The 15502-nt window shown below is 39.4% G+C and overlaps 1 protein-coding gene across 1 annotated transcript in view; it reads left to right on the forward strand.

Moving 5' to 3' along the window:
• Window positions 1–1852: 1852 nt before the first annotated feature.
• LOC140241337 (bifunctional UDP-N-acetylglucosamine 2-epimerase/N-acetylmannosamine kinase-like) overlaps window positions 1853–15502 on the forward strand; it is a 46830-nt gene continuing 33180 nt past the window's right edge. The window contains exon 1 of the mRNA XM_072321066.1: window positions 1853–1993. Coding sequence (XP_072177167.1) covers window positions 1913–1993 — 81 coding nt within the window. The 5' untranslated portion in view covers window positions 1853–1912. The remainder of the gene's footprint in view (window positions 1994–15502) is intronic.

A 15502-nucleotide genomic window follows, 5' to 3' on the forward strand; every position in this document is an offset into this window, starting at 1 on the left:
AAACCCTGAAGTAGCATTGACACGGTTTAATCATATTGGGTGTTATCAGTGCGAAAAGTGGATTGTATTTTATGGGGGGGGGGGGGGGAGGACATACTGTATAGCACTTGTCTTGTAATCAGTTTGTTATTCTGAAAGTTTGTTTATCCCAAAACTAAATACCAGTAAGGATCGTTAGTACGCATTTTTTGTTATCGGATTAATGAACTCCATTTCATTCTGGGATTAACGAACCTTCGACGATAAAGAAGTTCGTTATTTCGATACGGAATTTGTGTGTTACGCCGAATAACGAACGTTCGGAAACACGAACATTACCCTTTGTCGTTTGACCCTTGCCTCAATAAAAGATCAAATAAATGTGTAATTTTTCTTTAAGAAATCTGTGAAATGTCAAACATTATATCTATATGATATCTAGAAAGGCACATTATGAGAAACAAAGAATGAATCTATCGTAAAAACTTCTAAACGGATTGCCTTTTATTCCTCAAACTTTTACTGAATCACACAAATGTTTCATGATTTTGCTGAAGCTATAATATATGTAACAAGCCATGTGACTATATGTATAGGTGAGCCTATTACTGAGGAAACTCCCCTTGTGATGCATTAGATTGTAGTATACATATTCAACAAGTAACAAGATCTTCACTCAGAAAGAATAAATGAAATCTATATGTCAACAATTTTCAGAAGTTGGAACTGTTACTTTTATTTGAAAACCAGTTATTATCTTCAGCTCGGCTTATAATTTTTATGGGTGATTTTACTGTGTAACTTCGCAATATAATAATGTATACAGGCAGAGTACAAGGTTTCTCACGGCTTCATTTCACTAAAAGATGTTACAGCAATTCTTGGGCAATGAGTTTTCTTCGATTTGTCTCTCTCTGCACATAATAAATTTCACAACTGCTGATCTACATTTTAAACAAACATGTCGGGAAAAGGAACCAGCAGGAATCGAACCTGTCATCTACTTTTCATGCTTTCATAGCAATTTTGCTAGAATAACAACTGCTTGTAGCAACAGCCAGTCAGGAAGTGGGATTTTTATTACTATGACACCTGACATATGACATATGACATCAAGAACACCTACATCACATTATATCACAACAAGTTTTCCATGAAATGAAGCCCATTTGCATTTGGGAATCTCAAAACTATATCATACTCGCATATAACTCTCCCATCCTCATTATTTTTAGGGGCCTACGGGGCTAAAGCTGTGCAGGTAAAAGACGTAGGCCTACAGGAGTACTAGTTGACTAGATTGACCTGATAATATTAGATTTTCTACCTTGTGATTGGTTGCATTTTTCAACGCCCACTTTTATCACGTCAGGATTGTATTCCACCTGACATGACAACGAAGTTCACTTGTACTGTGCTGAAGTACTGAACGTAAAGTAGATTTTTATTTCAAGTTTGATTAAAGGTAGTATAGCACAATATTGGAGGTTCCCATTTTTCTTCGCGTTTCGCTGTGTTCATGGCACGAACGTACGCGCGCGTTCGCACGCTGCACGGTGCGTACAAATCTCAAGGTACATTGAGGGCGTCACGCACGTTTGTGTTTGATGATGACATACGGATGCTGGAGATGGGCAAAGTCCACGTCGCTTGGTAATTGTTCTCATCATACACACAGTACAGAGTGCGAGAAAACGGGGAATCCTGGTAGCAAAAATTGTCACGAAGGTTGTGCATGCTCAGAGAGCCAAGCGCGTAGAGGAAAAAAATTGAAGAGGCGGGGCCGAGGAGCGAGAGAGCTTGAACCTGGTTGCTATATCTACTGTGCGCAGGTTAGTAGATTTTTTATTCATTAATATTTGAGAAGCGTACTGGTATCTAGGCCGTGGGTTCCATCGTCGCTAAACGTGTAGTAACCGGAGAATGCGAGAGGATGCCAGGGTCGGGGGCCGCCCAAGAGAAACGTCTATTAGACGCTTCAGCTACACAATTCGACGTCAAAGACCCTCATGATGTATGTATTCTTTGTGTAGGCCACTTAACTTGAAATATGCTGCAGATTTCGATCTTGCTTCACTCCAGTGACCAAAGCGAACTTAAATGCATTAACGGTTAAACCACAGATTAACGGTTAGAACATGCGACTCAATTGCGAGGTGATGATCGTGATGATCGGTCTACCACCATGTCTACCGGTGGTACGGCGGTACGCGGTAGTACCGGTAAACATGTTAGTTTCTACATAGGTCTAGACACTGATAGAAAACTGATCCGATGCCTCGTGTGCAAAAAAGGCGTTTAGATCTAGTGTGTGTTAGGCCTATAGAACCTACTACAGATTCTAACCTTTTCTAGACGCTAACTAGTATTATTGTGCATTGTGATTGGATTGATCAATCTTTAACATTTGTTAGTAACGTTAGATCTAACGTTATAGAAACAGTCTAACTAACGTAGGCCTATTTGCCTATAATAACAGTTAATACGTTAGATCTAACAGTTACCAGAATCTATAACGTGCCATTTAATAGAGGTCTATAGTACTAAGTAAGAGACTGGTATAGTAAGGGTACTAGATCTCGCGCAGGGACCTAATGATCGCGCATAGCGTAACTGCGTATAGCAAGCGATATTACGCGTAGGACTAAGCGCAAAATTTGCCGATACGCCCATGGAATAAACATACCTGACTTACCGCTCAACATGAGAAGGAAGCAGGTAAGAAATTTTGATTTCCAACGAATTTTCCACTAAATTTCCAATTTTTTACCTTGTGCAAACCTACCTTCCCTTAAAATCTGTTCTAAGGATGTTGTAGCCTAGACGTGTCGTCTCGCTTGTCTCGTTCGTAGTCGATAGAATTCGTAATTTGTTCGATCGATCGTTTACCACGTGACGTCATCATACACAAGAACAATGTATGCTGCCAGCTACGCTGAAATACTGTTAATAAATGTTGTTTTAAGTCAAATTTTAACACAACGATTATAATATTACAAAGGAATAAATATTTCAGTCTATCGAAGTTGAAGTGTGATTTCAATTTGAATTTGCTTGTGATTTCTTGCGCTAACTTGTGATATATTTGTGACAGCTGGGAGGGCCATAATATGAAGAAAACAAATTAGGTGAGAGTGAGAAATGGGTGACGAAAATGAGAGGGTGACGAATGGGTAAGCACACACACAAACACACACACACACACACACACACACACACACACACACACAAAGTATATGTTCATATTTTACTTTTTTCCATTTTATATTACGTGTATATTATTGGTTAAAGTGATTAGAAATATTGTAAGAAAACTTTATAAATGAAAATCATTAACGATTATGAAAATATCAATGATAGAAATAATGATAATAAGAATGATAAAATGATGATGGTGGTGGAAGTGATAATAATAATAATGAAAATGATAATGATGATGATGATTATGATGATCGATGATGGTGGTGGTGATAATAGTAATAATGATGATAATAATAATAACAATAATAATAATAATAATGATAATAATAATAACACATATAATAATAATAATAACAATAATATACACAAGTTAGGTAAAACTGCTGTTGCTTATAACAGGGACAAATTTAATATCAAGTGAAAAAATATTCTACGAAAGCCGGAGCACGTTACAGCCGCAGAGGGGCAGACACTTTCACGCATGAAACTACAGAGGGCAGCTGCGCGATCTTTACATACCCCGAGAAATTGAACGCATAAAAGAAAGTCCGACATACAAACGGCGACAGCGCACTACTCCGTCATCGTATCATCAGGAGATTCTGGGAGATGATTTTTCTGCTTTTTCGTGATATTCATTGAGAAATTCAGGTACGATTATAGAATAACTTCTATTATAAGAGCATTTCAAATTTACGTGCGCGATATCTAGACCCCTCAACCATGATCACGATGATGTGATGGTAGGGTGGCACATCCAATTAGGCCTACCGGACGCTTTCTTTCGTGGCTTTGAATTCCATACTCAGAGGATGAAATTTGGGCTAAAAATAACATCACTTATTCACAGACTCCTGGAAATTATGAATTCAGCCAACTGATGTCAATTGTCATTGTTCACTCCAGTTTTTAGAAAATATGCTTCAAACATAACCCTCTAGTGTTACAAAAGTTGTCTTTTTGCGCGGTGCAAAATCGCATTGTATTACCGGACACGATTTTCGCAATGAAATAATCGACATCTTTCGCACCTAATCCTTGCACAAGAATCACAGTTTATCCCACAAATCATCGTACACATTATCACTGAGCGGATGACAAAGAAAAAATTGGCAAATGAGGCTAAAATTTTGTATTTTACGGTAAAATGTCTGTCTTGAACATTTCGACCAGTTCACAGAATAAAACCTTGTGAAAAAATCGACAACTGGTTAGACTGTACTTCTAGTTTACATGCTTTGTCTATGGGAGCTGCACGCGCGGGTGATGAGTTGCGGGCCCCTTAGCGCACAAATATTCCGCATCGTTCGCGTTTGAGGACGATAGCTACAAATTTCCAATATTGATCAGTGAACTTTTGGTTCTGTTGGAATCTTCAGCATTTTTCCTGTATGTGAGTGGGATTTCATAGAATTTCAGTCGCGAAATGTGATTCAAACATGTATAAATATTAGCTATCTCGAGGTGCGGGTCACTCAACTATAAATTTGAGGTAAAATGTGAATTTTTTTGTGTTTTTACATTTTTATGTGGCGTTTTTGCGATTTCGGTCCACAAAAAGTTCTGTGAGGCTAATCTATGAAGTCTCGCGCGTACAGAATGTCATTCATAGTACGCAAAAATGTGCGTGTCCGGTAATGCCATGCATCCGGTAATACCATGCTTGTCCCTACTAAGTAACGTTACCGGTACTAGTACTTTGGCTCTAACACGTTCAGAGATGCCAAGTTCAAAAAACTTTTATGCGTGAGATTTTTATGACTCGGCGTCTCGGAGCTTGCGCGCATGCTCACGCGAACGAGGAGGGTGTCCCCCTCCCATGATAAGGAGCTTTTTTTAATTATTAGCTCTTAATGACGCGATCGGGTGCATACTTAAGTGACTATTTTTTACTAATTTTGAAAGGCAGAAGGGAAATATACCTTAAATTGCAACTATCACTCTAATCCTTTGAGCTATGCTCCTTATTTTTGGCCCAAATTGCAGACTTCACCAGATGCGTGAGAAAAATAGGTGCCATGCGTGAGATTGTGAGACAGACCCTAAATGCTTGAGTCTCACGCAGAATGCGTGAGACTTGGTAGCTCTGCACGTTACTTCTACTGCACTGGTACTGGTAGTGCAGTAGTGGGGTACGCAGTGGTCTAGTCTACCCATGGTACATGCAGCCGCTGTCGCAAAGCTTCGCACAGCGGTCTGGTCAGGCTAGTCTACCCAAGGAGGTAGATGGTCTACCTCCTTACCTTGGTCTACCCTAGCTAGGCTGTAACGTTAAATGTTAGGTTCTAGACAGTGGTGAGCAGTGGTTGGTTTCTAGCTGTTGTGTGACTGTACGATGTCTCTAACGTTAGTTAGCTCAGTTTGGGAAACCCGCTCATGAGGCCGGGGGCCCGTTTCATAAAACTTGTCATCAGTGACAACTGCTACATTCTATGACAAATTTGCTTTCAGCCAATCAGATGCAAGGATTTCAGTATCTTGTCACATCTACAACTGTGTGACAATTTGTCACTGATGACAAGTTTCATGAAATGGGCCCCTGATTTAATGAGGGGTGCTCCTGCTCATAAGGATCCCTCCGCTCCGCCTCGTGAGCATAGGCCATGGCTGGGCCGGGGTGCTCATGATGAGGCCCCTGGGCCCAGTTTACTTCTCATCCATCTCACATCTGATTCTGACATAAAATTGTTGCAACTACACTGTACACACGATGAGTGTCTACACACACATTTCCACTCTCCGTGATGAAAAGAAAAAAAAAAGATCTGTCTGCACTTTTTGACAAAGGTCTAAATCAAGTTTTAATCAACCGATGTGTAGCAACCCATCGAAACACGGGCGCCAGTTGACCGAGACGGCGAGAGATCGATCTGTGTCTGGTAGCTGGGGATATGTTCCGCGGAGACTGCGTCTGGCTTCACGGAATCCTGAGAGCCGATGACATAAAAAAAAATAAAAGACTCCTCCAGACAGATGGATCTTTCTGCCTAGGGTGCCAGTGGGTTCACTCAATGCAGGACTGCCGCACCTATCGCCCTGATCCGAATTTAAATTTTACATGCTTTTTTTTTTCCGTGGCTCTCACCTTTCCACGCACGAATCAGCACCATGAGCTGAAGTCTGACATCTTGTGCATTCTTATAGACTGTCTATTCCAAATTACTATTCTCAAGCCATGCAAGCTGTGGTATTTTCAGAGTGAGCTTGTGCACGCACAGGTGGAGATTTCTGTACACTGCATTTTATTGCGTGGCTTGCATGCTGTCTGTGCTGGATGCCACAGGACACTTGCACAAATTTATTTTTGGCAGCTTCTGCATTGAGTCCCATTTATTACCCAGTAGATCTATCTAGAGGTGCCCACACATCGCCAGGGGCCCTGAAGCCGTCACCAGGCGTAAAAGGGTTTATATTTAAGCACTGAACAAAAATGTATGCACAGGACTGTAATATGTATTTTACCTCAGCACACATCTTTTAACATGCTTTGTGAATGGGGACGCTGGGTGGCGAGATGCGGCACTTTTAGCGGACAACTTAATGACATCGATCACGTTTCATGGCGATAGCTACAAAATTCTGCATTGATCACTGAACTTGTTATTCTGTGAGAATCTTGAGCATTTTTTCTTGCTTTGAGTAATTTCATAGAATTTTAGTAACATATTGTGTACAAAAGGTAAATAATATATCAACTATGACGATGTTTGATTCATCAATATACAGCGTACATGAACGAGACATCACATACGGTATGTTATACGGTTAATTTCAGTTTCAGATTGTGCAGGCAGTGTATGCCGCAAACTCTTGTTAAGAGTGAGTCTGTTCTGAGGGACGAGAACAGATCTATCAAATATATTCTGTGATTTTGGTGCAATTTTGTTTACTGACTTTGAGAAATCTACATAAACAAGGTCTTAAATGTACTTCTGATAAAGTGCATAATTTGAATTGAAGCTCAAATGCTCTTATGCACAGATATTATAAAGCAATATTTCATTCTGATTTCCTTTATCTGTGATTTAGGCATGAGCTTATGCAGCCATTGGTAATGGTATTGATATGATAAGGTTGATATTTGTTTTTCCTATCATTTGTGCAGTAAAAGAGACATAATACGACATGATTTTATTTTAGCCAACGCTGTAAAAATGTAGTGTATTCTGGTATGTTATCTGTTTTTTTTTTTGTGTGGTTTTTTTTTTTTTTTTTTTTTTTTTACATGGACCAGCTTACTTCAGTGATATGGATATGAAAAGATTGATGTATTTTGTTGGTTTGCATTGCGTTTGCTGGACCATCTGTGCAATTCAATCATACTAATCTCAGAGTCTAACAACAAATGAGAGTGGGATTATTTACTTAAATGACATTTAGCTGTACCACCATGTCAGCAAAACAGTGGAACTTTGCATCGATGCCCAAAACAATTTCAGAGTACAAAGAATAGATTTGACATTTAGCCAAGTGAATGACTCACTGACTGCTATAAACCAAGTAAGCCATTCTCATTGCTAGTCGTGCATATGGTTACAGTTCGTTATTCCGAAGGTTCATTATTTCAAAGGTTCTTTGGTCCGAAGGTTCGTTATTCCGAAGATTCGTTATTCCGAAGGTTCGTTAATCTGAAAATGTGATAAGGTTTGTTAATTCTGAAGGTTCATAAATCCGAAAATTAAATAAGGTTCGTTATTCCGAAGGTTCGTTAATCCAAAAATGAAACAAAGCTACTCCGAACGTTAGTTACAGACCCTATTTCATTTCGGATCAATGAACCCTATTTCATTTTCGTATAAAAGAGCCCTCGGAATAGCGAACCCTATTTAATTTTTGGATTAACGATCCTTCGGATTAATGAACCTTAGGAATAACACCACAAATGTTCGGAGTAACGAACCCTTTTTCATTTTTGGATTAACGAACCTCTACTTATACTTACTCGACGGAAGAAATTCGGGAATTTGTGTGTTTAACAAACCTTCGGAATAACAAACCTTTGGAATAACGAACCTTTGGAATAACGAACAGCACCCCATGCATATTTGGATGAATAATCTCTCGAGTAGTTGATGTCACTCATTATGTCTTTCTAGCATCTATAAGAATTGAAATGGATTATCCATTCTAAGATTTACAATCTTAGATTAGATGATATATTACAGATATCTGTTTGTCTGTCCATTTTGATTCATTTCTCAGTACACTGTACCAGCGTAGTCAAGGACATTATACTGTATTAGAAACTTCCTGCATTATGGCAAAAAGGAAGCATATCAGAATTATGACAAGGCCATCGTAAGGGCGACAGGAACCTCAAAATATAAATCTTTCATTGTGCATGGAAAAGTAGGACTGTAGTGCACAGTACTGCATCATGAGCTGTATTCACAGTGCAAATCTTATCTTAAGGAAGTTATTTTAACCCATTGAAGGCGGGCTGATTTTGCTACAACATGCATTTCCCATAGAGCTTTGCCCGAGTATACTCGGGACTCGTCCTCAATGGGTTAAAGGAGATTTTTTTTTTGAACCATCTTAATTTTAGTAGGTGAATGTTGTCACTCCTGCAAATGTAAAAAAGGGGGCGTGTAGAAAGATTGCCAGCAAAGAGAGAAATTCTCTGAAGGACCAATTTTCCTGAACTTCTGAGTTTTGAGAGGCTCTGGGGAGTTTTCCCATAAATGCATTACCTACACTGTAAACACCAAACTAGATGCTTGATTTTGAGAATATTTGCTGAGTGTGAACACAACCATATACCTTGGCAGTGACGCTTGACATGCGTTGCATTGCCCAGTGTAACTGTGAGAAAAGTGACCTCCAATGCTGTGTCCAGGTTTCTGTGACAGCATAGTGTCCAGGTTTTCTTGGTGACACAGGATGGGTATGTTTTGACAGGCCAGTAAGAAATAACAAAATGAATTTTGTTTGGAAACCTCTGCGTATAATGCATTTGTTTTTAATAGACAGTCCATCATACCATCCCTGTTCATAAGATTTTTCTTGTCTATTTTGTTTTGATTTGTCTTTTTTTTTTTTCAGGAAAGGGAGATAGGACTGAGAAAATATGACTGGTGAGAGGAGTGTGTGGTAGATGCCTGTGTGCACAATTTTTAGATGAAAGACCAGTTTTTTTTTTTAGTGGGTTAGGAAGTGTGTGGCTGTGATAAAGTGCTTTCCTGAGGAGATCAAAGCGCCTTTTGCTGCCAACGTTACGAGCCAAACATGAGTGGGTGGAATACCGTAGATCAGTGACCCCATATGACCCCATATCGATGGCATGCTGATGAACTCACTCTTAACCCTAAAAGGGCTGGGGGGGGGGGGGGGGCGGAATCCGCCCCCTCCCCCTCGACGTTTCGCGCCATAATTCTGTAACGTGAGAAGGCCTCGTCGCGAGGCTTCTTGACTTTGTTTGTTCAAGTCTCGCACAACTTTTGAGACCAAATTTGCGACGTCTGCGCATACTTTTGCGAAGCCACGCCCATTTTTGTAACGGAATGTCACCCCAAAACGGGCAAAATTTTGTGATTTTGTGTACATTTCCTATGGAAAACAGTGCTCTGTCATGAAAGTCATAAAAACCTGATTATTTTGACAATTAATCACTTTCATTGATTGGTTTTGTGCTAATTATGGTAGAAAAGTGGTCAGTGACAATTTCTAATGAAAAAACAAAGAAAAAAACAAAAGTTGAAAAACACAGAAATACATAAGAAATTCTGAAAACAATAAAATACATAAGAATTGAAATGAGTTATGGAAGTTTTTGTGATGTACAATTGTTGAATATGCTAAAACAGATTTACAGATCAAAAATTAGACTCTCAATGCTTTTAATTAGGCTAAAATATGATCTTGAGCTTAATTTGCATAAATAATTAATTAAAATTAGAAATTGATTGTTTCAATAAATTTTATGACACAATCTTGTAGATTATGACGCGGGTCTCACGCATGCAAAATTTCATTGCGATCGCACCACCAATGGTCGAGATCTCGGGGGGGGGGGGGGGGGGGGGCGGAATCCATCCCCCCCCCGGTTTGAGCATAGCCAAAAAAGCCCGGCCCCTTTAGGGTTAAAGCTGATGTACTGAATATGGCCAGTAGAGTGTACTAGTGGTAGCATTACAATGTATTCTATTCCTGTTCAGTGAGTGCATTACGCCCATTTGAAGTTCTGATGAGTCTTTTTTTTCTTATTCTCTCTCTCTCTCTTTTAAAAATATGGTATTATCTTTTTGAATAGTATGATACAAGAAGCAGAGGCATCACCTCTCCCTCCATTAAAGAAAAACAGAAAAGAAAGAAGATAAGCATGTGTTAATAAATCTGTGATATGTTTGCTGTTTTTGTTTTGTTTTTGCCAGTGCACAAATGCCTGTCCCAAACTTAATAACATTATTGCCAAGATGCTTTCTCTAACCTACCAAAGATGGAACCCCCACGACACAATGACTTTGAGATGCTCTCGAAAAGCCTATAGATGGAATGTTCAAATAAACATGTAAAAATTTATTCCATCTCAACTGTCAGTAAATGTGTCCTCAAAGTTTCTTGAATTTCATTGTGTTTGTTTCTTTTACCAACTCAGCAAGCAGGTTATTGCAGTTTGATACATAGCACTTTGACTTGACTTAATCATGGTTTAACCCGCTCAGCACCATTGATAAATTTGTTTCATGGCGATAGCTACAAAATTCTGCATTGATCACTGAACTTGTTATTCTGTGAGAATCTTGAGCATTTTTTCTTGCTTTGAGTAATTTCATAGAATTTTAGTAACATATTGTGTACAAAAGGTAAATAATATATCAACTATGACGATGTTTGATTCATCAATATACAGCGTACATGAACGAGACATCACATACGGTATGTTATACGGTTAATTTCAGTTTCAGATTGTGCAGGCAGTGTATGCCGCAAACTCTTGTTAAGAGTGAGTCTGTTCTGAGGGACGAGAACAGATCTATCAAATATATTCTGTGATTTTGGTGCAATTTTGTTTACTGACTTTGAGAAATCTACATAAACAAGGTCTTAAATGTACTTCTGATAAAGTGCATAATTTGAATTGAAGCCTCAAATGGCTCTTATGCACAGATATTATAAAAGCAATATTTCATTCTGATTTCCTTTATCTGTGATTTAGGCATGAGCTTAATGCAGCCATTGGTAATGGTATGGATATGATAAGGTTGATATTTGTTTTTCCTATCATTTGTGCAGTAAAAGAGAGACATAATACGACATGATTTTATTTTAGCCAACGCTGTAAAAATGTAGTGTATTCTGGTATGTTATCTGTTTTTTTTTTGTGTGTTTTTTTTTTTTTTTTTTTTTTTTACATGGACCAGCTTACTTCAGTGATATGGATATGAAAAGATTGATGTATTTTGTTGGTTTGCATTGCGTTTGCTGGACCATCTGTGCAATTCAATCATACTAATCTCAGAGTCTAACAACAAATGAGAGTGGGATTATTTACTTAAATGACAATTTAGCTGTACCACCATGTCAGCAAAACAGTGGAACTGGTATCAACCAGTTTGTCTGAAGGTATGATGGGGTTCTTCAACATTTGTTTGATTTTAATGCGTCTTTCCTTGTAGTTGCTCTAGAATCTTTGAGCCAACTCAAAAGACACTTTGATGATCAAAGATCTTTTTCGTTGTTGTTTTCTTTCTTTCTGTTTATTCGTTGCTTTTTAATTGTGTACATTCTCAGCAAAGGGGAAGCCATACAACCTGGTGCTGAGAAAACTATTGACCTGTAAAACAAATTGATTGAAGCCTCACGAGAACTGAGCGTTACTTTACCCATGACACGGGCCAAGCATTCTTACTTCTCCATACGTGGAAATAGTGAGCAAGAAATCTCTGGCAACTCCTTTGGCAAATATAGCCATTGGCAAAGTCATGTATGAAATGATGGTGATTGTGTGATGTCATGTGTGACCTAGCAACAAAAGCCATGATATTGTTTGCCCCTGCCACGAATGCATTGTATCCATCACTGCAGTTTACTGTCTGTATTTTGTTCAGCGATCTGTGACGGTGAAAGAGAAGGGACGTGATTTGGGGAAAGTCAACACCTTCTAGACCTCCAGGTTTCAAATTTCATTTTCATTTATCATGTCTTTAGAAATCACTGTTGAGTTTTATTTATTGATCATTGGTGACCAGATGAAGGGCCATTGGAGTGTACTGCAGTGTATTTCAGGTTTCTTCGAAGTTATCTTGGTAGAGAAAGATACACAGTTTATAATTATGTACCTCTCGAACAATTAGGGGGAAGAGCCATACAAAGCTGCATGGCTGAAATACCCCTTTCATAAATCAAACCTTTCACAGCCACAAGATTTCATTACTCGTTTGTGCCCCTTTGAGTGGGTTTGTTCCCCCTCCAAAAAAGTGGCCTTGACCCAAATTTGATGAAATTCGAGGCCTGTGATCATATTTCCATATGCTCAAGATTTGCTTGTACACTTTGAGCATGAGTGCTATTGTTTCAACATAGAGATTGTGCTTTAGCTCCATACAGACTAACTTTAAGTTTGCAATCTTTCAAGATTTGTCAAGGTTTCTCATGGTTTGCCTGGTATGCTCTATCCACGAGCTGCAGGGGTCCCCACTTGTAGTTTGGAGTCATGTGGACACGCCAAACTTGAAAGTTAGTGTGACATCTCATGGAACCCTATTCCCCCCAGCTTTCGGGTCAATCTCCAGAACATAATACAGCTGTACAGTACATGTGCGTGCAGTACGGTACATTACATGGCACAGTATTGGGTTTATCACTAATGCTGCATGTCTTACTGTGTGTATTTCAATGTGGTGCTGTCCTAAAGTAATGGGGTCATCACAACCCTTGGATCTGAGGTTTAATAATTGAATGGGACCCTTGCTCAAAGGTTACTCTTGAAGATTAGGTCAATCGCCATCTCCTATATAGATGATTGGCCATAGGTGATGATTAGTCTGAAGAGTGTGCTGTTTTATATTCAAGCTTATGAAGTTCTGTGCAGTTTGCCCAGTTATCTCGCATGTGTTCCTCCATTCTTCTTCTGGAGGCTTGCCACAATGTTTGCCATGAAACTTGAATGAGAAGGCTCCCTCTCAAATGATTATTTTTCTTATTTGTATGCAGTGCCATTAATGGCAGCTTTGTATCTCAAAATCATACTATCGTGGTATGCTGACTTTTTTTTTTTTATGTCATGCTCGTTTACGTCCCTTTGTTGCTGCACCAAATGACTGATTACTGGCAGTGAAAAAAATGCTTGGAATGGCCCTGACCCAACCCCACCCAACCCAAACTGAAACTGTTGTGTTAGCCTGCCACGCCCTCCATGGCATTATTATACAAATGATGCACAGGATAGAGTGCATTAGTGTAGGCGTAGCGCACTCAAGGGTATTTACAATTGTGAAACATGCACGAGGCGAAGCCGAGTGCATGTTGCACTACATTGTAAATACCCGAGAGTGAGCTGCGTCTCCACTAACGCCACAAAATAATCCTGTGCATCATTTGTTTTATAACATGGGTCGAAAACTTAACAACATTTTTCACGTACCTTTGTGGATCAAGATGTCTGAAGATGTTCGTTCCAAACACGTCGCACTCGGAAATCCCGCACATATAAGTACTGTACGTATAGAGTATACGTACGCCACACATGTTATGCACACAAGAAAGGCCGGCCGGCAGCCCAAACTAGAAGTTGTTTACAGGATTGACAGCGCGTATAGTGACGCACTTGTAACAACTGATTGAGTGCGCACTGCTAGTGCAAACATTGTGACGTCGGCCATGGATCCGGATGTTAGTGAGAAATCAATACAAGCACACGTGACTCCTTTCAGCGCTGCCAATTGGCTACATTCTTGAACCCATTTTATAAATTCAAATATCTGGACCAAATTGCAAAATTATGCAAAAACTTGAGTCTTCTACTGCAGGAATAAATGCTTTTATAATAATGCCTACGCCCTGGAAGATTCAAGAGTCATTGGGTTGTCCGTGCGTCCTTCTGTCAGGTAGTCTTGCATCTCTTAATTGAGATTTGATATAACTTTTTTTTTTCTTTGGAATCATTGTGCTTTAGATATATGCAAACTTTGCATCAAATGCATTACGTCAAATTGTACATATTTTTCCTTTCTGGACCCCTGTCCCTAATGAAGTCATGCACTCTCTATGATTGCTAAGAATACACATGTGTCATAAAGGTACTCATAAAATTTTGTTTGTATGGATATGCAGTAGGAAATTTGGCCTTCAAGATTTATGAAACATAATGATCCTCTCCTGTTTTTCCTTCCATTTTTTTCAAAGTTACATCTATAGTTAAGTAGTAAAAAAAAAATAAATGCATGCTTTGGAATTGATCATTTCTCATATTTGATTTGGGGTTTATCGTGTCGCAGCTGTTTCATACTTGGCTTCCCTTTGCAGTCTCTGCTTCCAGGTAATATCCAAGTTTCCAGGGTTTCATTCATGGGGGTAGGGGTGAGAGGGGGATGCTTGCAGCTGAGCCATGTGTGAATGAACACAGCCAGGTATCTATACTCTGCAGCTCTCCTTCCAATCAGCGATCTTCTTACACATCGGTCCAACAAAATGCAGAAGATGAAACTGGAGAGTTCCCTGAAATCCTTTAGACAAGCTTCAAGTGCTTTCATGTGGGCTCTAGACTCTGGTACTGAGGAACTTCACACTTGCATTGTGTTAAAATTACAGAGTTTTGATGCCATTTCCTTCCCTCTTTTAATAGAGTTTCATCGAAAAACACACAAACTATGTCTAACCTTGGCATCAATCTCTAGTACAACAAGTCAGCACTATTTACTTCCCTGATTTGCTGAATGAAGATTGCCGTTGGACACTGTGCATGTGTGCGCAAGGCATTACGGGAGATATTTCCCACTTGAACGGCCAGTTCAGTTGTTCAGGGGGCCCCTTACAAACAGGCTAAGGGCCCATTTATTTAACCAGGCTGGCAGTGAGTTTTAATGTTGCGGGTTAGCAGGCAAGCGGGTTTGTTGCACCGTGCTGACACACTACAGACAGGTGACTCTGCTTTTGGGCAGGAAAATAGCATCATTAACAATTGGACTGTAATAAGGGTACATACACTGTATCTATGTGACGTAATCAACACATGCTTTCACAGCTTGGTCAGGGTATGTGATTGAACTCTGCGACTAGCACACATGCTATACGTGATGCATACAGTTGTACGGTACAACAAGTCTAGGTGGTGGGGCATGGTGCTGGTTTATTCTTTTCATGATGTGAGGCCTAAATGGTT

Source organism: Diadema setosum, chromosome 18 (assembly GCF_964275005.1).
Source record: "Diadema setosum chromosome 18, eeDiaSeto1, whole genome shotgun sequence".
Taxonomy (NCBI): domain Eukaryota; kingdom Metazoa; phylum Echinodermata; class Echinoidea; order Diadematoida; family Diadematidae; genus Diadema; species Diadema setosum.